The sequence below is a fragment of the Stegastes partitus genome, unplaced genomic scaffold (genome assembly GCF_000690725.1).
Source record: "Stegastes partitus isolate 25-593 unplaced genomic scaffold, Stegastes_partitus-1.0.2 Scaffold548, whole genome shotgun sequence".
Taxonomy (NCBI): Eukaryota; Metazoa; Chordata; class Actinopteri; family Pomacentridae; genus Stegastes; species Stegastes partitus.
In genome coordinates, this window is record NW_007578279.1 from 262,863 (window position 1) to 285,020 (window position 22,158).

General features: G+C 41.0%; 1 protein-coding gene across 1 annotated transcript; it reads left to right on the forward strand.

Moving 5' to 3' along the window:
• The first annotated feature begins 666 nt into the window (after positions 1-666).
• Positions 667-8,507, forward strand: wnt7ab (wingless-type MMTV integration site family, member 7Ab). The gene is made up of 4 exons (XM_008288238.1): positions 667-934; positions 1,578-1,804; positions 4,506-4,777; positions 6,847-8,507. The coding sequence occupies exons 1-4, from the start codon at positions 864-866 to the stop codon at positions 7,327-7,329; spliced, it is 1,053 nt and encodes a 350-aa protein (XP_008286460.1). The 5' UTR covers positions 667-863; the 3' UTR covers positions 7,330-8,507.
• Positions 8,508-22,158: the final 13,651 nt, after the last annotated feature.

Here is a 22,158-nt window from a genome sequence, read left to right on the forward strand (position 1 = left end):
GTAGCGCGCACCTGATGATACAACCACGAAAGGTAGGTGACTCCTACTTTTGAATATATAGTTTAAGAAAAAAACAAACGCATGCACTTCGATTCAAAAATGCGTTATTTAGCCACTTTTTTTTTTGGAGGGAAGGTAGTATGTCCGAATCTCTACTTAAAATTTACGTAAACTTTTCTTGGTTTTACTATCGAGAATATAGTTGGTTTGAATATTATTTTTCTTTATTTCTCTAGCTGATTTTCCTTTTTTGGCAAATGTGGGACTGCAGTGTAACAAACTTGGTAACGTCTTGTGCGTAAAATTACGCATAAGACAGCAAATATATAGCTTCACCCAGTTAAAACCAAATAAATGGCTGTCCCATTCAGTCAAGGTGAATTCATAGCAGAGGAGTGTGTAGGCTTGTGTATGTATGTACGCATGCATGTGTGTATGTGTGGCTGTCTGTGTGTGTGTGAGAGAGAGTGTGTTGAGATTCAGCCCTGGCGGGATTCTTCAGCAGGGCCCCATGTCTCCTGTGAACACGCCCCAGATAGATGAGGCAGATATATAGCCAAGACCTGCGGGTAGCAGAGGAACTGAGAGACAGAGATAATCGCACTTGCTCACCCCAAGGGTTACCTGTGACACCCTCGCAATGACAAGAGGGCCCAGCGAAAGGGGGCCACGTACTGAAGGGAGTTTGGATGATACCCCAGTCGGCGATTTGTAAAACTTTCCGAGCGTCTCCTGTTTTTGATGCTTTTCGTCATTTTGGACGTCCTCTGGAGTTACCTGAGCTGTGATCGAGCGGAGAATAAGCGAACAGAGTTATTAATCAGCTCCACAAATCGTTGCATGAAACTGAGAGCTGGGCCGCAATGAGTCGGAGAACGCGACGCTGGATTTTAAGAGTTTTGCTTTGTTTAGGAATTGTTTACCTGAAAATTGGGTGAGCTGCGTTCATTTGACCTCTTATTAGTCAGTCACCAAGTCTTTGAGTTTATTAGTGGACGAATGACAGATTTAGCAGTTGCTGGTGCTTCTAAAACGACCAATGTCTCCCTTTATTTCCTCAAAAGCAGGTAGTTGATCTGATAAATGGCAAATCAAGTGTTTAGTGAGGAGCGTAGCCGTATCTCAGACTCGTGGCAGCTGCGTACTTCTACGTTAAGGGACTGACTTTTCTTACTTCAAATTTTAAATTATGCTGAAACTCATAGTCACATAATGTGCAACTGTAATATAGGTGACGCACAGAGGTGCACCTTAACGCACTTTTTTTTTTTTTTTTTGTGAAAAAAAATATTTTAGTGATAATACCTCATCTTAAATTGCACCCGGCACAATTTTATATTTCCAGTAAGGACATGATAAATATTTTGATCGTTAGGCCTACTATCACTTTTATTTAAGATATCAAATTGTGCAAAGGCATTTTTTATATATAACATTGACATGTTAGATATTTGGGGTTAAAAAAAAAAAAAAATCAAATTAAGCCCAAAAACCCCCAAAACAACAACAACAACAAAAATGTACATAACATGGTTGATGGCTTCTTTTCCTCAGTCCTGTCCATCTTCCATTCACAGTGGCTTCTCATCGGTGGTGGCCCTAGGTGCGAGTATAATCTGTAACAAGATCCCCGGTTTGGCCCCCAGACAACGGATTATCTGCCAAAGTCGCCCCGATGCCATTATCGTCATCGGAGAGGGAGCCCAAATGGGCATCAACGAGTGTCAGTTTCAGTTCAAAAACGGGCGATGGAACTGCTCTGCGCTAGGAGAGAGGACTGTCTTCGGAAAAGAGTTGAAAGTGGGTATGTTGCTGTCTGTTAACGTTTGTTTACTATTTGATTTTATTTTATTTTTTATCTCTCCCAGCATTAAACACAATTTTTCAGTCCCCTCGTACAACAATGCGTATTTGTGCGCGTAAAATGTGCACAGCATTTGCCTTTGGTTATTTTGTGTTGTAATTCAAAAACTGTCAGCGTTTACAAGTGCCAAAGTGAATTAGCAAAATGTTATAACATAAATAAGCTCAATGAAAAAGTTATATTACAAAAATATATGTCAGTTTTTTACCACGACATGCATCGTTTTCCATTTATTTCCAGAACACAGTCTGATATCTGGTGCTCCTTATATCCAGTCAAAAACTGCCCCAGACAAACATTATCATCGGCCATGAATTATTACACCCATAGTATAAGAAGCATCCCTTAAGGAGCTAGTGTCATTTACATCAGGCCTAGTTTTGCTCCAGACATTTCATTGAGAAGGGCTTTTCTGAGCATATATAAAAGGTATCTGAAGCCAGCATTGTAACAAAGCTCTTGTGAATGTTGGCAGCCTTTCCTTTCAGCCCGGCAGAGCCTCTAGAGACACATTTTCACTGGTCTTTATCCTGTCTAGTGATGGGTGCTGTGGCTCTCACTGTAAGGATGTAGATCTTACCACGGGTATAAGTTACAGTGAGGAATAGCCAAGAGGAAAGCAAGACTCCAAAGTATTAAATTAGAGAAACAAATTAGTCCAAATCGACGTTCCTACTGCTGAGATAAAAGTTTCTTCTAAAGAGGGATGAACTCCAGGGGATGCTGACATTATGGCTGGAGTTGTGTGGCTTGTTTGTTGGCCACTGTGATAGGATAAGGGGGATTAAAGACTATTGGATATTGAGGATACCGATACCAGGACAGCAAAACCGTGTTTAATCAAGAATATCAATATTTTGTCAAGTCATATCTTTATGGATACAGTATGTGAAAGGGGTTTGATAATCACAGAGGTGTCTTTGTAACACCATTTTGAAAAATACCTTCATAAGAATATATTTTTGTCCCTTGCCAAAGACGTTGATATATATATATATATATATATATATATATATAAAACAAAAAAACAATAACACAATGGTCAGTAGCTTGGACCAGCTGTTTGAGGCCATCTTGCCTGCTGCAGTTGGAAAGAAAGGATTATTTCTTCATGCTGTTGAAATGAAAATAGTGGTGTTTGACAATCTGTTCCTTTATGAATGAGTGGTTTTAGCCAATCAAGAGTTTTGGTCTGTGTTTCCAAGAGTGGAGTTTAAGTCTATGGCTTGGACAGCCATACCAAATAGATTGGTTTCACTGATCAGATTAGCGTAGAAGGCGAATGGTTGTAAATGAATACCATTGTTGATGCTCAGGCTGAGTGTAGCTGTGTAGCCTGCAGTCGTTCTTAAAGCAAAATAGGAATGACCAGGAACGGACGTAATGCGTTCGGTTAATGCAAGGTGCACCAGATTTGTGGTATTTTAGGCCTCAACTATGTTTGCACTCGAGAGCTGAGATCCACACTAAGAGGCTGCATATTGAGGGTTTCATGAGTGATGGTAAACTGACACTGCTAGTTCAACTCATACAGGCTTTTGAATTTTTGTCAGCGCTGTTTTTTTTAATATCTTCCATCTCTCATTACAAGGTTATGAAGAATTCATACCATCTCTTGTGGTGAACCCGTGCACTCAGGACTGTAGGGGAAAAATTAACAACGGTGCAGTCAGAACTGACTGACTGCTCTGACACACCTTCTTTTTTGGCTCTGAGCCCATCAAGTCTATAAAAACGTCCACATAATTGATGCCTCAATATGAGTTTTTTTCTTCAATGGCAAGGGCACACATCCAAGATGTTTATCAAAAACATGGCAGCTTTACATAGTGAACCGGGTGGCAGGAGGAAGCACAAAGAAGGTATGATGTTTGTTTTGAACAAACAGCGACAAGGGGAGTTTATTTACACATAGATATGATGGATGTCGTAATCAGCAGTTTGCTGTTTGCATAATAATGAATCATAGATCTGAAAATTAAAAAACACTCTACATGCTGGTCAGGTTTAAGAACACATGCATGGTTATTGCATGCTATTTGAACATTGTATGAGAAGGAAAATGCCTTGCTTTGCTTCCATACATACGCCTACAAGACAAATTAGACTTTCTCTTGGCTTATTGTGTGACTGGAGAACTTAGCTTCAGGGTCTGTCTATGCCTTTGAGTCCTGTGAGATTAACCTTTAGTTATTTGTCGATATTTCCCTGTACGTAAATGATTTGTTAGCTGGACTTGGGTGCAGATAACGGCAGAATGAAGATTCTGATGTCACTACCTTATGAGTTTACACAGAATGTGACAGTTTCCAAGTGGATCAATAGCCCTTCCTTCCCTACAGCCCTCTTATTCATACAGCTTTGTTGACTATACCGCCGGCCGACATTTTGGTTCACGGGCAGGACAGTTTCCAGGTCAGGTTTCAAAACACTGCAGCCCTTGAGTGATATGTCAGGAAGACTGTGATGTAAGCACACATTATGTTAATAATTGATCTCTTTGCCTATTTAAAAAAATCTCTTACATACAAATAGTATTCCCTTTAAACTAAAGGAGAAACACAGTGACTTCCTTTATTTCACAAAATGTAAATGCATACCTGCTACATTTTATTCACCATCTTTTTTTCTGCTCCCACAGGCAGTAAAGAAGCTGCGTTCACCTACGCCATCATCGCAGCAGGTGTGGCCCATGCCATTACAGCAGCCTGTACGCAGGGTAACCTGAGTGACTGTAGCTGTGACAAGGAGAAGCAGGGTTTCTACAGCAAAGACCAAGGATGGAAGTGGGGAGGCTGCTCAGCAGACATCAGCTACGGCCTGGGTTTCTCCAAAGTATTTATTGATGCTCGGGAGGTCAAGCAGAATGCGAGGACGCTCATGAACCTCCATAATAACGAGGTGGGACGCAAGGTAAGAAATCGGCAATGGGATTATGCCTAACTTTAAAGATAGCAGAATTCAGCGCAAAAGATGTACTCCCACCTCCACCGAGATTCGACTAAACGGTGAACTGACGGTTAAGTAGCTGGTCTCAGTAACTGCTAACAGTCTCTGCCATGCTTTGGTGTGGGTGAACCTCGCCAGAGATATGGGCAGCGAGGCCAAGCTTCAACAAGGAGCAGAATAAAGGGCTGCTTTTAAGGGAAGAGCTGTCTAAGTGGCAGGGTTTGATTACAGCCCAGATCTCTGCACTGAAAACAGATTGACACTGTACAAAAAGGCATTAGCCCAGTCCACCCTGTGTTTTGCACCACTGGGACAGTATACAGTTACCTTTATGATAATCCCCACCCACAATTTCTCTAATGGCGCAAACCCTCATCAGGTGCAGAGTGCCTGCACATGCACCTCAGGGGTGTTTAGTGTTTGGCTCCAAGGTTTGTTAATCATTGAGTAATATGTGTCTTTGTTTCTGTTCAAAGGAGTGCAGTGATGTGCATGAACTCCAGCTGCATGTTACATCTAATTCACAGCTTGACTAGGCACGAGATTTTAACTGAATCTTCATTAAGTCAAAATAGTTTTTTATGTACCATGTGATTCTTCATGCTTTCTGATGGAATTGATCCAAAACAAAAAAATCTAAATTTTGCAGAAAAATAAGTCAAACATAAGGAATTGCAACATTAAAATGTAGGAAATTTTCCCCAGAAAGTATTGTTTTCATTATTTATTATTTTCAATGCCTGTCCGCCATGCATGGTTGCAGAACACTGTAGAGTTACAAAGAGACTCCAGCAGGTCTAGAAGTTAAGAGATTGAGGGGAATAATGTGCCCAACAGCCAAAGTGAGGTTGGAGTTAGTGCAGAAAAAGAAAGCTGCTTTGCCCAAGTTAACCGATATCCTCTCTCTCTCTCTCTCTCTCTCTCTCTCTCTCTCTCACTGTCTGACTCTGCCAAAACAGCCTGATTCACACAACCAACACGTCCAACACAGTGACTGAAAAGACTCCCCACACACAATTGCAGCGAGCAGATAATTTTCTATGTGCGTTCCAAGGACCATGAATTCAAATTGGCTTATCTGGACAGCTAAATTGCCTCCCAGGGAAAAGACTGTACTTGTGGATTCAAACTTTTAGCGGTTTCACTTATTTCCCATTCTCTTCGCTAATAAATAGACTCTCTGTTTTGATAGCTACCCCTCCTTTATTTATGCTAATTAAAACCAGTGACACCGAGCAGGAGCGCCGTTCACAGCTCCCTGGTCGAAGACGTCCAGACAATGGCTGTCACAAGTGTTGGTCACAGAACAACTGATGGATTAGGGAGTTGAAGCCAAGGTTTTTATGAAGTGGTTTGCTCAGGGAAAAGCTGTTCTTTTTGGTCGTTGTTCACACGTCTGTATTTGGGGTTTTACTGTTACAGTTTACTTGCCAAGAACACAGACGTAAATTTCCCGTGAATGGCTTTAGGAGACCATATCGCATACCAAACATGTAGCATTTTAGGGGGAGGAAAAAAAAAAGAAAAAGGAAATCGCAATTGACCTTGTTGCTAAAGAAAACTTTAGTTTCAGTCAATGGCTCGTCTCATTGTCATCAGTTCAGGGTTTAGCAGTAATCCTAGTCACTCGGCGCCTTGTACAGTCACTCTTGACATTTGTGTGTTGTGTGTGGTAACTACACACACAGAGCCTGAAATCTGATACATTATTTTGGCTTCTGTGTGTATGGTATCACACTGCCCTGTGGTGGGGCTGTATTTAATCCCTAGCTGTAGTTATTTGTCAGTCACATTGTTTAATAAGCTTGTCGCTTGCTTTGAAGGGACCGAGTTACAATCTGGAGGGGTTTTAGAGTATATGTGTAGATATACAAATCTACAAATATGAAAGCAAGAGATGAAAAATACAACAAACACATTAATCTCAAATTGGTTCTAATAATTTGAGTACAGTTGTAACTGTCACTCATTACTGGAGTGTGTTTGCATTTACCTGTTGTTACTACCTCACTAAGTTGTTTTTGTGCGTCTAGGTCTTGGAGAAGAACATGCGATTGGAATGCAAGTGTCATGGTGTCTCAGGCTCCTGCACCACCAAAACCTGCTGGACTACACTTCCCAAGTTCCGCGAGCTCGGCTACATTCTCAAGGAGAAATATGCCCATGCGGTGCACGTGGAACCAGTCAAAGCCAGCCGCAACAAGCGCCCTAAATTCCTCAAGATCAAGAAGCCTTACTCGTACCGGAAGCCCATGGATACAGACCTGGTGTACATAGACAAGTCGCCCAACTACTGTGAGGCGGACCCTGTGACTGGGAGCTTGGGGACACAGGGACGGGTGTGTAACAAGACAATGATGCAGCACATCAGCGGCTGCGACTTGATGTGCTGCGGCCGGGGATACAACACGCACCAGTACTCTCGCGTCTGGCAGTGCAACTGCAAGTTCCTGTGGTGCTGCTACGTTAAATGCAACACCTGCAGCGAGAGGACAGAGGTGTACACATGCAAATGAGAGTATTTATTGGATGGTGTATGTGACGATGTATGCGAGCGCTCATGTTTCAGTGTTTTCATGGACAAAAACCTTACAAGAAGGCTGTTTTTTTATTTGCGGTCTTTTTCATGCATGAGGAACTTACTGCGTATGCGGTAAGCTGAAGATGGGCGTCATGATTCTTTTGCACACGAAGCTCTTTTACCCCCTCTTCTTGGACTGTTTGTTGGGATGCGGTGTCGGAACAGTGTGAGGAAAAAAGCAGTTAAGGGAGAAAACTGTAGCCTGGCTTATGGGACTGGTTGACCACAGTGTGAGTCACCAAAACAAAATGTCAAGACTTTAAGCTATATGGACATGTACTGACATTTTGACGGCTTGGCCTTTGCCAATGCAAACGAATTCTGGTGGATGTGATGCTGGGCAGGACACCCTGCTGTAGTTCTCACCCTGTGTGCACAGATGAAACGACACAGCCATTTGGAATATTTAACATACTGTATTTAGAGAATGAAAATAATTAATATTAATTTATTCTATAAAGAACTACTGATTTTGTCCATTATGGATCAAAAATAACTAAATGTCATGAGGTCTTAGTTTATTAAAGCAATTGCAACATGTCCATGGCTAACACACTGGATTTGAATCTGCCTGGAATAATGTGTCATGTTGTAGAGTAATGTTGTTCCACATGCTGTAGGCTACTCAAATTGACCTTCTGACCTTCTCGTGAGTTTGTCTTCCCTCTGTTTGCTGCTAGACTAGAAAAAAAAATCCCACTTGTTGAGGTAGAAGGCTGAATGCTGTACTGACTGTCTCCAGTGGTGTTGCTCACTTCAAGCTAATGTAGCTTTACTGGAATTATTCACTGATCAAAAACACGGGCACATTTTCCACGTTTGGTAAATATTGGTTAATAGAGTATATTTTGTAAAAGCCTATTTTTATATGAATGTTTTATTTATATCTTTTGCATATTCAATGTCACGTTTCTGACCCTGACATCTGTTTTTAAAACCCCTGTGAAAAAAAAAAAAGCTGATATATGTAAGTTGGCCCCAGCTGTCACTGCCATAGTTGTATATTGTAAGTGATAGAGACTGTTTATATGTGTCTGTGTTCAAATGTCTGTGTTTACTGCGTTTCATGACTACTACTGATGAAATACAGGAACAGAATAACACTAACAATGACATGATTGCCATTATTGCTTCCTCACACATCAACTCTGATTAAAAAAAAAAAAAAAAAAAACACTTGGAGATACCACAAAGAAATAACATGCAATGCGATCGCTTTACAAGGATGCTTAAACAGTTGTAATACGCTGTAAATGACCAGTCAGAAATTACTTAGTGTCACTTAGTGAAGATAACAATGATCGTAAATTAAACAAAATGGTGCTCTAACCTCATCATTTTTTTGCCATAAACTAGCGTCGCAGTTGAGCTGTTGAACTTTTATAGCATAAATTACCCTAACTGCTCATTAAATAGGAATCACTTAACTTATAGAGTCATTACTTTTACTTTCGAATAGACATGAAAGTAAATCTTAATCGATAGTAGTTACGTTGTAGCTTGCGTCATTATCAGGCACTTTGAAGTATCATAAAATACAGATAAATGTTCTCTAATATCATATGGTCACCATGGAGATAAATCAGCCCTCAAAGGACAAGTGCAATGTTTGCGATGCTCGGCAGAAAGAGAGACGTTCTTTGAGAGGGGAAAGTTATTCAGGCTTAATTGAGGGCCCATCTTACAGACCGGGGAAGCGGTTGAATGTGTCCGAGGAGAAAAAGTGTTTGTGCTCTAATGGTAGGGTACCGGTGTAATTGATGAGGCTGGTCGGGCAGACTGTCACAGTGATGACTTGCTCAGTCGGGGGAGTGGGAGCTGTCAGGTGATAGATGACTTGCACATCTGCTTCATTCACTCCTGGGCCACTAGTTGCTACAACAACTCCAGTGCAGGCGAGAAAATGCAGGGCAGTCTCCAAGAGAGGCCGGCCGACGTGTCAGGGAAATGTTAACGATGCGAAAGTCCACAGTCGTTACAGATTCCACTCTCATCGGCCTGGAAGTGGAGTGAGGAGACAGGCCCAAAGGTGCTGACGGAAAACCTGCTCCCAATAATCTCCTAGGATTGACAAATGTAGCTTGTAAAGTTTTCACCTGTGCTGTATTTTAGAACGTTTCCACATGCGCCTCCCCCCCAGTAGGAACGCACTGTTTCACCTTTGTGGGAAAAAAAAAAGCAAAGACACATGAGAATTCAGGTTTATTTTACAGTCACCATATCGTGCGCCATTGGCTGTGATAATCTACCCAGAATAAAGAGAAAAGGGCGTGAAGGGATAATAACAGAGGCTTGTCTCTGTCTAACAAAAGCTTTCAGCTTTCATAATATTGATACAAAAGACTCGCGCATAAGAAAAGGCAGCTGCTCAGAAAGCTCTGGTTAAAACTAAACTAGGGTTTTGTGCATGAGACGCACATCACTTTACCTCCTGAACAAAACACTCGCATCTCAGGGTTCTTTATATGTGTCGCCTATTTACTTTCACTTGAAGCAATCCAACATTTGAATGACAAGGGCAAAATACAAGCTTTGTGTGGATACTCTGAATGTGGCACTCTAAAGTTACAAGGTTCTTCCAATGCAGATTAATCATGAAGATTGACACCATTAAACCTGTGATGCAACTAGTTACAGCAAAACAGACTTTAAAATTTTTTTTTTTAAACAAACAATGTAGTTTTTAGTGGCTGCAAGGTGGTGCAGTTGGTAGCACTGTTGCCTCGCAGCAAGAAGGTTGCCGGTTCGCCTCCCAGTGGGGGCACCAGAATCTTTCTGCGTGGAGTGTGCATGTTCTCCCCGTGCAGCGTGGGTTCTCTCCGGGTTCTCCGGCTTCTTCCCACAAGTACAAAAACATGTTGAGGTTAATTGGTGATTCTAAATTGTCCGTAGGTGTGAATGTGAGTGTGCTTGGTTGTCTGTCTCTAAGTGTAGCCCTGTGATAGACTGGTGACCTGTTCAGGGTGTCCCCTGCCTTCGCCCTAAGTCAGCTGGGATAGACTCCAGCCCCCACCGTGACCCTAGTGAGGATTAAGCGGGGTATAGACAATGGATGGATGGATACAGTTTTTAGCTACTGTTACAGGTAATCCACCTGCAGTGTTTTCCAGTCAGGTGCAAAACACCACCACACAGAGGCCACAGCCACTTCATCCCTGCTGAATCACAAGCACAAAATACCACCTTCTTTGATATTTCAGCCTAAGTCAGACACCCTGCAGGATCACTGAAATGCTAATTATACTCTTAGCCGTGTTTCTCCATAAACAGGACCAGGCCCATGCCAAGATGTTCAGGGGTGTAATATACATGTTGCTCTGAAGTGGGGTGGCGTTACCCTTTGGAGTTTTGTTTATAAAAATACACACACGCACACACACACACACACACACACACAGACACACGGGCACACAGACACACGTGCTCACCCATCACCTGCAGTAGTTGGAAATTGGTGGTAGCTGCAGATTTATGGTTAGTAGTCTGGCTCACTCCCTTTGTTATTGCTGGAGGTCTGCCACAGCTTCCCTATCTGCTCCCATGACCTGTTACATCAGGGCAGCCCAGCAGTGAGCTTCAGCCAGAAATTAGCATCAAAGCCAAAAAAAAGAAAAGAGTCTTTAAAACATATTTAAGCAAGACCTATCCTGCTCTTTGTTTTATCATTAGATCGGCCTTGAGCACACCAGTGATCAGATTTACAGCTGAAGGTAGAATTTATCTGATGCTGCAGACATTTGTTGAAACGCGTGACAGGGTTTAGGATTCATTTCTAATTACAACAAACAAAGCGATGACGTTTCTTCACGCAGTCTTACCTCTTCTACCCTGCCTGGCGGCACACATGAAACACAGACAGCACGCATTTGCTTTTCCAAAGAAAACCTGCGACTTCTGAAAATGTACCACCAATGAATAAGGAAATGACTCATAATTTCACAGTTAAAGAGTTGTTAAATCATACATCTTACAAGGCTTTCATTAACGCAGTGTGTGTGTGTGTGCGCGCGCCTGTGTGTGTGTGAACCGTTGTGTTTCAACAGTTTCCAACATTTTACTCAAACAAGTGGACAGCACTAAAGACAATAATTTGAAGGAGGAGGAGGAGGAGCAAGAAAATACGCTCTTCAGTTTTTCTTTCCCCTTCGCTCTCTCTGACCATAAATCTTCTGACACATGATTATGTCAGTCATACTTTTGTTTTTCCTCTGGTTGAGACATGTACAAGCACCTGAGCGCTGCACAGTAAATTGCAGAGCACAAGGTTGTCTTTATGTGATTCCAGAGATACTGTATGGGCGCAGAGCTCATTCATGCACTCTCTTAACCGCGTGCTCTTTGAGGCTCTGCGATGGGAGCTCGAGATAGTCGACAATATCCACTCCCCACAAGAGAGATCCAAAACTGTTTGGCCCCTCACAGGGTCTATCTGACTTCCCATGGTCTATCAGATTTTACAGGTAAACACAGTGGTCAAATAGCTCCAGGGTATTGTCAACAGCATTATGCTGAGGACACAGACTGGATAAGCACTCTGGGGGGATTTTAAAGGAGCCATTTACAATGATCTGAATGAACATACCAACCTGCTTAACGTGCCTTTGAAAGCTTTTGAAATATTTAATCACGGAACAGTGATGGGGTAATGAGGACCTTGAGTGAGTTTGTTAAAAGCTGCCTTTGATGGTGTGCGTATCTTCAAATGATCTGAGCACCCCATATGATACTTTTCCTTGGTTTTGGAGTGGTTTTGGAACAGGGTTATGGAGGGCCCTCATACCTGTCCCCCCCCACCACCCCACAGAAGACGTCACCCGAGCTAAGCTTACAGTAATCCTCCGACGTCTCGCGCATCCTGACACGGGATGTTTTGAACAAAAACACCAAACTCACTACAACCCTGTAAGACCTCGGAGACGCTTAAGAAATATCACAGATCATCACCCAGCGTCATGACAGTCAGGCCAACACGGCAGATTCCTAACCTGACAGTCTACTCTTTGCCCTTCCAAAGAGGAAGTGGGCATTTCCTCTCCTTTATTTGACTGTTTGTTGTTTGCTTAACAGAACAGTAGCTTCTTTAGAAACCACAATCTCAGTGCTGATGAAACATTTCCATTACAAGGCACAACTTTTAAATAAGAGCAACAATGTGATGCCAGGCCCAGGCAGATATTTTCCACTTGTACGCCAGGCAATCAATTAATGTTGTCGAGTGCTGCTGGTGTCTTAAATTTTCAAATTTCCCGAAAAGAAAGGTGCACAAACAAGCTGCTGGGACGTAAACATTCTGCGTGTACTTCACTGATGGTGTCATAGCTTCCAAGCTCCTGTCTCTTGGCTGAGTTCAGAGGGAGTTGCAATGAATTCTCGCCTCTAGCATCTTGTAACCTGTCCAGACACGCTCCTAAATGTATCATTGCAGAAAGCCATGAAACAATTTGAGCTGATGCTGCCAGTTTAAATAACTAAACCGTGTGGTCAGAGCTATTATATCATTAATCTTCTCCCTCTCTCCACTCATGCTTTGCCAAGGTATGGAAACACCCTCACCTTCAACCCAAAGAGGTAAAGAGATACCTGAAAGTACCTCTTTTGATATGTATCCTACAATGCTGGTGACAAAAGTGTTTTGAAGTCAGTGCCATAGACCCTTTCAATCATGTTATCTTTGTTGCATTCCCCTGCTGCTGGATTGAAATGCATATTCCAGAAAACTTTGAAAGGAAAACATTTTTCGATAACAACACAAAGAAAAAACTTGCCCTTCACAATTTAATATTTATGGGACACAAACTGGCCTTAGCACGTGGTTAATTGCATACGCAGTTCATGACACTGATCTCATGAACTGTAATAACCACTTGTATAAGACTTTTGTGTCTGTGGCTCCCTGTAAATAACAGCCAGTGTTGGCTGTAAACAAGGTAAAGGCCTGATGTCTGACAGGTTGTATCTCAGGTCATTTTGTTCATTCCTTGAAATGTATTTCACGTTTCCCTTTTCACCTTATGCACTGCAAAGCATACACAATCACTGCTAAGCTCTACTTAAAAACGACAACAACAACAAAAAAAAAACCAAGAAGAAAACTGAATTCGAAGTAGGTAATGTGCACCGAATGACCACTGAGTCGTGGAGGTCATTCGGTGACAGTGGTAGATGAGGCTGTGACAGTGGTAGATGATCCTACAGTTCAACACTGGGTCAGAGGTTTGTCTGTAGGGCAGGAGAACACAGCTGGATACTCTTCTCTGAGGTCAGCTTCAGTGATGGTAATGAGATAAAGAATAGGACAAAAGGGAGACGGGATAAAGAGAGCGACGGAGGGGACCGGAGCTCACTTTCACTCGCCTTTAATGATTTTAAAGAGCCTTTATACCTACAGTATGTTGATTTATGGTTATTGTAATGTTATATTGCTGTTGTCGTCTTTACAATGCTGAGTTCAGGCAGTACAAATGACATTTTTTGGGGGTGGCCATTCATTAGTGAGTGTCTCCTCCTGGCCTAGTTAAATCCAGAATGAAAGCCTGATGGACAGGGACTCTTGATACTGTGCCAGACAATGACAAACACCCTAAAGGGTTTCTGGCAGGAAGTCTTTAGATTCTTGGCTGTTTTGCAGCCAAAGAAATGACCCTGTCATGCACTGATGGTGATATTAGCAGGGCATCTAGAGAGAAAACTGCTCTGTGAGGATAAAGTAGTCACCTACTTTATGTATCTCCTTCAGTTTCCACAAGGGGAAGAGAAAAAACATGATCCGGATTATGATCTGATGTCACTTGTGACTCCTGAAGAGGAAACAAAGGCAGTTGGAGCATTGTCAGCTGGCACAGACACCACAGCGATCGTTTCCATCATAAATCACCACTCTTTAAAAGGATAGGTGTCTGGTGACAGGATGAGTTGGCCGAACAAAGCGCTGTCTGCGGTGACAGAAACTCAGATGAAGAGGAAACTGCTCTTCATAGTGCTTGAGCTGAAGGTTTCTGCTGAAAAGACACCTGCAGAAACTACAACAGTGAGACTATTTTAGCCAAGAGGTAAAAGACAGTTGGCTATTAAATAACGGCAAAATGCTAAATTAAATGATCTAACAAAAGATTTATTGGGGCAGCAAAATGAAAAAAAGCTGTAAACATTGACAACATTATTTTGTTAAATTTATGAGTGGCAATGTTGGGGATAGTGTATTACAAAGTAATATAATCACAATACATTACAGTAGTGCAATGTATAACAGTTCTGAATCCAGTGATAACATTCTGGTTAATACTTAACCATGTCCATATGTTTTTTAAATGCCAGAAGATCAGCACAATGACAGTCAATGGCATGGCTGAGTATTTCCAACTTGATCGATGTCTGTTGCAAGAACACAGTCAGACTTCTGTTATCTCAAATGTAGAAAACTTAAGGAGCCAATCCAGTAAACTTGAAGATTTTTCCTTAATGATTATCCTTCCCACCCACCTACCTGCAAATACAGACATTTTTTTTTATGTGCCATACAGGCCACTACCTCACAGCACAGTTTCACTTTATAACCACAGCCAACTGCATTTTGCACAAATGCCTATTTATCTGTTTATCGCTGGTCAACATTGGTTTATGTTATTTTTATAGTGCCCTTGAATCCTGTTCAGATTTGATTAGCTGTCCTTAAAATAACTGCTGAATACGTCCAATATTACAACTTGCCATTGTGTAGTGTAGATTAGATTATCGGCATTTGAGCAGTATAGGTGAGCTGTTGTGCTTGAGCTGCAATGAGTGGCGGAGGGGTAGGTGGAGGTAAAGTTCAAAGTTCACTTCATATTTCTGAACATTGTAAAGGACAGTGTAAAGCTACGTCTACACCATGTTAAGGCTGGACGAGATTATTTTTATGGAAAACTTTGGGGTTTTTTTCACTGTTAAAATCCCACTATAAATCAGAGCAAGAAACAAAAGAGTTATCATAGGGAAAATTAACCAAATCTAGGCTTAAAATTGTGGAATTTCATCAAATCACAATATTTTACATCTCATTTGTAAATTCACCAAATATAATTAATTGCAGCAACTAGATTCTGCTTACAACAAAAAAATATATGCGCTTCTCATGGCAACTGAAAAACTATGAGTGTGTCAACTGTGACTGAGCTCTGGACTTTTTTAACTGAATCACAGGTTGTGTTTTTTTCACAGAGCAGATAGGGAACAAGAATGGAAACAAAATAAAAATACAAGCAAATAACATAGCAAAAAAAAAACAAAAAACAACAGGAACTGCTTAGAGCAATTCATCATGGTGATCAACTTATTATATATATTGCAAAGATGCAGGACAACTCCTGTAAGTGATATCTTACTGTATGTCCACACCAGAGTAGCCGATAACAGGTGAAAGCTTGCTGCAGGTGGCAGCCTTTCAAAAGCAGCAGAGGGAGGAATTAAGACATCAGCCAACTGTGTTGTTGCAGAGGAGCTGCATGCTGCCATTATAAAGTCATGAACACCTACTGGGTAAGTGAGGTTCAGACAGATGAACAGTAGCATGGTCCTAGAGGGGTATTAAATCTATTAAAGCTAATATGCACACAACCTGCATGTGGCGCAAACATGCTAAAACTACTACAGGAGATTAGATCGTGATGGATTTATATATGAATCTTTGGCAGAGAGAGTCATTGTTAAAGGAAAATGTGGCTCCTATGATAAAAATATATTTTCTGAGTAATGGCAGATAAAATGGCTCCTTTGGTGTGTTAGTTTTTAAGCAAAAAATAAGCAACAATTAATAAATCGGCATTATTCAGGGAGGAGAATAATGATCATATCTTTTTATGAAATCTACACTTTGGATCTGTATAAGAAAGATCCCTCTCTGTTGCATTGGATCAGCCCATTCTGTGTTCATCGAGTGAGGAACTATTTCTCTAAGCAGAAATAAAAATGAAAAGAGAGTCAGAATGTGACAGGTTTGTCAGTGCTCTAATGACAGGTTTATCTTGAAGAGAGACAGAGACAAACATTACCTCAGAGCTGCCTCTTCTAGTGCCGCTGCAGACTTGCCGTACACCCCAAAGACAGCGTCAGTTCACTGAGTCTGTACTGATCTGTCCTGGGGGAAATTCCTTTCTACTACTGTCCCTCTCTGCAGCAGACTGTAGTTGTCAGTGTTGGGTCATATGATGATATATTTGTGTGTTTCAATAATGGAAAAATTCCGCTATCGTGAACACATGCATGAACAGCGAGGCTTAGAGCCCCGAAGACACGTGTGGGATTTTTGATGGGAGACCAGACAAGGTGTGTTAGAAAACGCAAAGCTCAGGTGAAATCTGCTTTGTGGATTGTTAAAGTTAAGTCCTGGATCAACTGTTCAGCTCTGTCCTTTACAGAAGAACTCATTTGGGAGCTTAAATTGTGCTGTATGTCAAAGAGGACTCTCAGGAGGTGATGAAAATTGGCAGGTCACATATCTCACTTGTGCTGTTGAACCAGCCGGCACTGTGGCACACCTATGAGAACTCTTAGAAGTGCCGACAAAATTGGAACAATGACTGAAAGTGAGAATCGAAATTACCTTTTGCTAATAGTGACTGGTTGGATGTGCTGTACAGTGTAAGGACGACTCTGTCCCTCCTTTCACAAGCTGACTCAAAGCCAGTCAGGCAGGTTTTCTGTAATTACATGAAAAATGGCTTTGGTCCCTCCGGGGTTTTGGCCACATTTGAGAGACAGAAGAGGTGTCTTTGCATGCTTATATATGTGTGTGTGTGTGTGTGTGTGTGTGTCTGTCTGTCTATGCGTGTGTAATTGAGAAAGCAGAAGCACTGACATACAAAAGAAACAGTGAGGGGGTAGTACATCTATATATGCAAATGGTCATCTCTCGCTTCTTGAAAATGTTTTATCAATGCCAAGAAGCTCTCCATCGGCTTCAACCTGACACAGACGTCAAAGTAGCTGTCAGCATTTCTTTGTGATGAAGTAAATGACAGTCGGCAAAGTTTATAAACCGACATCAGTCAGATTTAAATAACCAGATCTGTCAACGGTTCGAACAAGACCAGTTGTACTGTAACAGACTGTGTAAACCTCCAAATGCCACTGGCATCGAGCATCCTCGTGGTTTATTCTTCAAGTCTTTCATGATTTGTGTTAAATTGTGTGAGATTCCCTCCCTAAATCCTGGTAATCAATCAAAACCTTTCCAAAACAAGCCTTGGGCAACAAATTCAGGAAAAACCCTACTTTGTGAGAGCTTTGGAGGAGAAGTTGAAGATGTCTTACATGAATGTGACCCCCCACACCCCCAACACTTGGGTGAATTTGTGATTAATCTAAGCTGTATCAACAAAATCAATATTTTTGCTCTGCACAAGAAACAAGCTTTGAAATTCACAATATCGGCTAACTAGGCTAATCTACGGCCCGAACAGATGTTGTCTGCGGTTTGATAGATTTGGGTGAGAGCAGAATCTGTCTGGAGCTCAGAAGCCTGCCACATGCTTCTGTATCAACACCTCTTTTATCACCTGAAGAGAGTCATCCTGCCAACTATGACAGTAATTCCATGTGAGAGGGCCACACTGACAGAGGTATCATCTCAGCATGGATGAGTGGGATTGACTGAGTGCACACATTCACACTTGAAAACATGCTTTTCTGTGAAATCTCCTGGGTAGTGAGCACTGTCGGCCCAATGTTTGGACTTCCTGAATTTATGCATTCAATAAAAAGAAGAGCAGCACATTCCGTCAGAGTTCTGTGCCAACCTGCATAACTGTATTTGCACATGGAAGCTGTATTTCATGTGCGGGAGAACGGCATTAAATGGGCTGCCATGATGTCAGGTTAATCCTCCTACATTAACGCCCAAGAACACAATGATTTAACATCAGAACTCCAGATGCTTGCTACTGCTAAAAGCAAAAGACACAGTCGAAAGGAGTGTCTAATAGTGAGAACAACCCGTGTTGTTTTACACTTGTCTTATTATACAAACAAATATGAAGTGTGCCTCATGCTATAATCAACTAATCAAGAGGCAACAGTCAACGGGTATAAAGTGTAGGAAACGTGCCAAAATGTAGCACTGTGCTTTAAATAGCCCCAAGGGTTTAGGTAAGTTGACATTTGCTCAGTTTTGTGGGAAGATTAAGTGTCCCTGCACACTATGAGAGACTAAAAGATGGATGTGGCAGCTATTCATTACATTCACTCCGTCTAATTAAAATGTGGTAACCATGTTTGTTTATTTATCATTGTTTATGTATATTTTATCATGAAAACAGTAGAGTTTGCAGGGATGTTTTTTAAAAGGCATACCTGCACCTCATGTGCGTGTCATAACTGCACCTCATGCTGACCGATTCCTGCCTGTTCTTGTGTGCTGCATAATTTTAAAAGGTCTATGATTTGGAACAAGAAACGTGTTTAATTCAGTTCTAGAAATAGACGAAAGATGTAGATCAACGGAACAGGTGGGTGCATCAAACAGAAGCATTTTTGAAAGACTGCTGTGACAAACTAGAGTCCTCTCTTGTGCAGAGTAAGCAACAATGACTAAAGAACTACATATAGTTGGACTCTTGCATTATTCATTTGTCGAATTTTCATTCAGGTGAGGCCCTAAACTAGTCAACATCTTTGTTTTTATGCCCCCATGACACGACAGTCTACGCAAAAGGCATTGTGTTTTCAGACTGTTTGTATGTACGTCTGGCTGTCCCATTCTTATGAACTTGATATGTCAGGAACGGCTTCTTCCAATTTGTCACACATGTTCACTTGGACTCTCTATGGCTTCACAAAGTAAATGTTTGGCTACAACTCAATAATTTAAGTGCTAAATATGACATTTTGCACAAATGACTCATGGCTAATTGTGAGGAAGATCAATATCCTATATCTAAAGGGTCACTGTAGCATAATGTTCTGCAAAAAGCAATTGCCAACATCAATAATGGAGCTAAGTGCAAAAAAACTGTAGTTCCTTGAATGGCCACTTGAGGCTGGCTCCTAAAGTGAGTCAATCACCATAGATTGCCAAAATAAAATGTTTAACTTTACAGCAAAAATAAAGACATTTACAGCCTGGTACAGGATTCAGTTTTGGTCTGTATAGCTAATTTTACACAATAGATACATAGAGGTCAACTGTTTCTAAATAATTCGTCAGCTGTAAGGTTTATATGTATGCACATTTATTAAATAGTCAGGCACTGCCAAGATGGCAGCATCCTGAGTCACCACACTGACCTTCAAAACCACTCTTCAGGAAATCTATAGGTGATGTCACGTAGGGTTCCTCCAAATTTATCTACAGTCCTTTGCAAAAAGTCTTTTCTAATCATTGTTCAACAGCATCACTCATAACAGAAGAGGAGATTGTGACCATTTGGTTGGATACTGAATTTTTGGCACTCATTTTTCGTGCTCACCTGGAAAGTGTAGGGATTGTGTAGATCTTCTGAGCTGCTGAGTTCAAGACATACATGAAGGTTTTCTGTAGTTGCAGCAATGTCTGCTGTCAAAGCTTCAACTTTGCATTCTACTCAAATCAGCTTTATTCGCCAAGTACGGAACACGCAAAAGGAATGTGTTATGTTTTTTTGTCCCTCTCAACAAACTTCAAAGTCTTCACTACACGTATTAAATGATTGTAGACAGACAAGGATGTAAACTGCAACTCGACTGGTTGACAAAGGCGTACAACCACAAGGTGGAAATTAGAGTTTTCCAATATATTTGATCAATCTGATTAAAAAAAAAAAAAAATCTCCTAAATTAGATCATGTTTCAACATCATATCCACTTATACTATTTTTGGAGTCTGTTCATTTTCACAGACTGACAGTATTTTTGGGAACACTAAAAACAAATCCCTCTCCAAGAGTTCAACATGCCACAGCACAGTCCACAACTGCATGACGATTGCACCTTGAAGAGGAAAAATGCCTTTTGAAATAACAAACACTTGAAGCCAGCTCATTACTCGGGTGACATTGTTTCTTCCAGGGCAAGCCTCAACTCTTCATCATTATACAACTCTGCCCATTGCTCACCCACAGAAAATTTATTACCCTTGCTCAAATCCACTTAGAGTAGACAGTATGCATTCCATAGCCGGTTGGCTGTGAGAGCCGAGCAGTTGAAGAGGAATGCCTTGCGCCAGCTGAAGAGATGTCAGGTATGAAGCCACACCTCCAAGTTTTTTTTTTTTGTTTTTTTAAATAAATCACTGCAGATCAATTATAGCAGACTTTCAAAGACACAGAATGGTTCCACGTCTGTCAGTGTAGTAACCTAAAAGTCTATAACTGTGCATACAAAGATTCAAATCTTGCATCTTACATTTTTTATTTCATGTGCAACTAATTTGCAGCAGCAAACATGTTTTAAAGTAAATGTAATGTTGCCTGGATTGGGATAAAACAAGCATAAATTAGATCATGCCTTACTTAGGTTTCTTACTTTGGGCTTTATTTGCAAGACATAACAATGTATTATTAGGTGTAATATAGTTTTGGACTAATTATGTCACAGAATTACAAACAAAAAACTGGCAGAATTCACCAGTGTCAACGACTTCTCTTGTAAATATTTCAGTTTCTTTTTTTTGATTGATATGTGACATCTATCACTTCAAGCTTGGGTTTGGGATAAATTGTAAAATTTCATCCCAAGATTCATTTTGAAAGAACAGCACCCAAAAATTAAACACCAAATGTTACAAATGGAATAAAAATACTGGAAGATTCAGTGTTCCCAATTGTGTAATTATATTTTCATGCTGAGAGCATTCAAAAACTGGTTTTGGACTGAGAACAGTGTCACATCTTAGGCTTGCTGCTGTATTTTTATATGGTTCTTCATATAAAAGCAGTGTACAGTACATAAAGACCAAGAATATACCATACCATATATTTCACTTCTTGACAGTTGTTTAGACTTAGTTTAAAGTAGTAGACGCATCTCTTCCTAAAATCTTGAAACATATTTATTAAGTTCATTCTGAATCAAGACAACTAAAATTTCCATAAGAACCTGATCCGTATACAGCAACAAATCATCGGCATACAGGTGAACGTTGTGATTAGTACTTTAACCACAATCTGTTTCATGCTAGCTAATGATCTTATTTTCTCATGGTCGTCATTTCTGATGTTCATTAACCCACTGTAGGTGCTTTCAGGGGAGGGCAGGGGTCACGTTGGGCACTCCATCCAATCTACAGCAAGCTGCAATGCATTATGTGTTGTGACACCTTTCTGTCACAGCCAGCATTAAGGTTTTAGCAATCTATACCAGACTAGTGCCCCACATGCATCAATGAACCTTGGCACCAGTTCCCCCTTCCCTTGGACCACGTTTGGTAGGTACTACATAAGGGGAGCACCCCACAAGATCCGGATGCCAGTTAGTGATAGGCATAGTAGGTTTTTATTTTTCCACGTATTTTGTCATAAACCACTAGTACTGAGCAAAACCACAAATGTCACCCCCATGGCGACAAGAGAGGATTAGAGGGTCACCAAACTCATTAGGATTCATCTTATTTTGACCAACTATTGGGTGGATTTCAAAGTAATCGTTGACCAAAATATTGAATTCTGAACAAAAGCGACGGTTGACTGACAAATTAACATTACTGCCTCTAGAGGCACACTGGCTAAAAACAACATTCATTTATGTATTTCTAGCATTGTATTTCTGACACTGTAAGCGCTGGAGTTCTGCATTCATGTCTGTATTTTGCTGACAT

Bases quoted from the DNA above. Each gene is read 5' to 3' on its own strand.
- wnt7ab (XM_008288238.1), top strand. From the start codon at position 864: ATGAGTCGGAGAACGCGACGCTGGATTTTAAGAGTTTTGCTTTGTTTA. The intron at 935-1,577 runs GTGAGCTGCGTT...TTCCATTCACAG, and splicing joins ATTGTTTACCTGAAAATTGG to TGGCTTCTCATCGGTGGTGG. The intron at 1,805-4,505 runs GTATGTTGCTGT...CTGCTCCCACAG, and splicing joins CGGAAAAGAGTTGAAAGTGG to GCAGTAAAGAAGCTGCGTTC.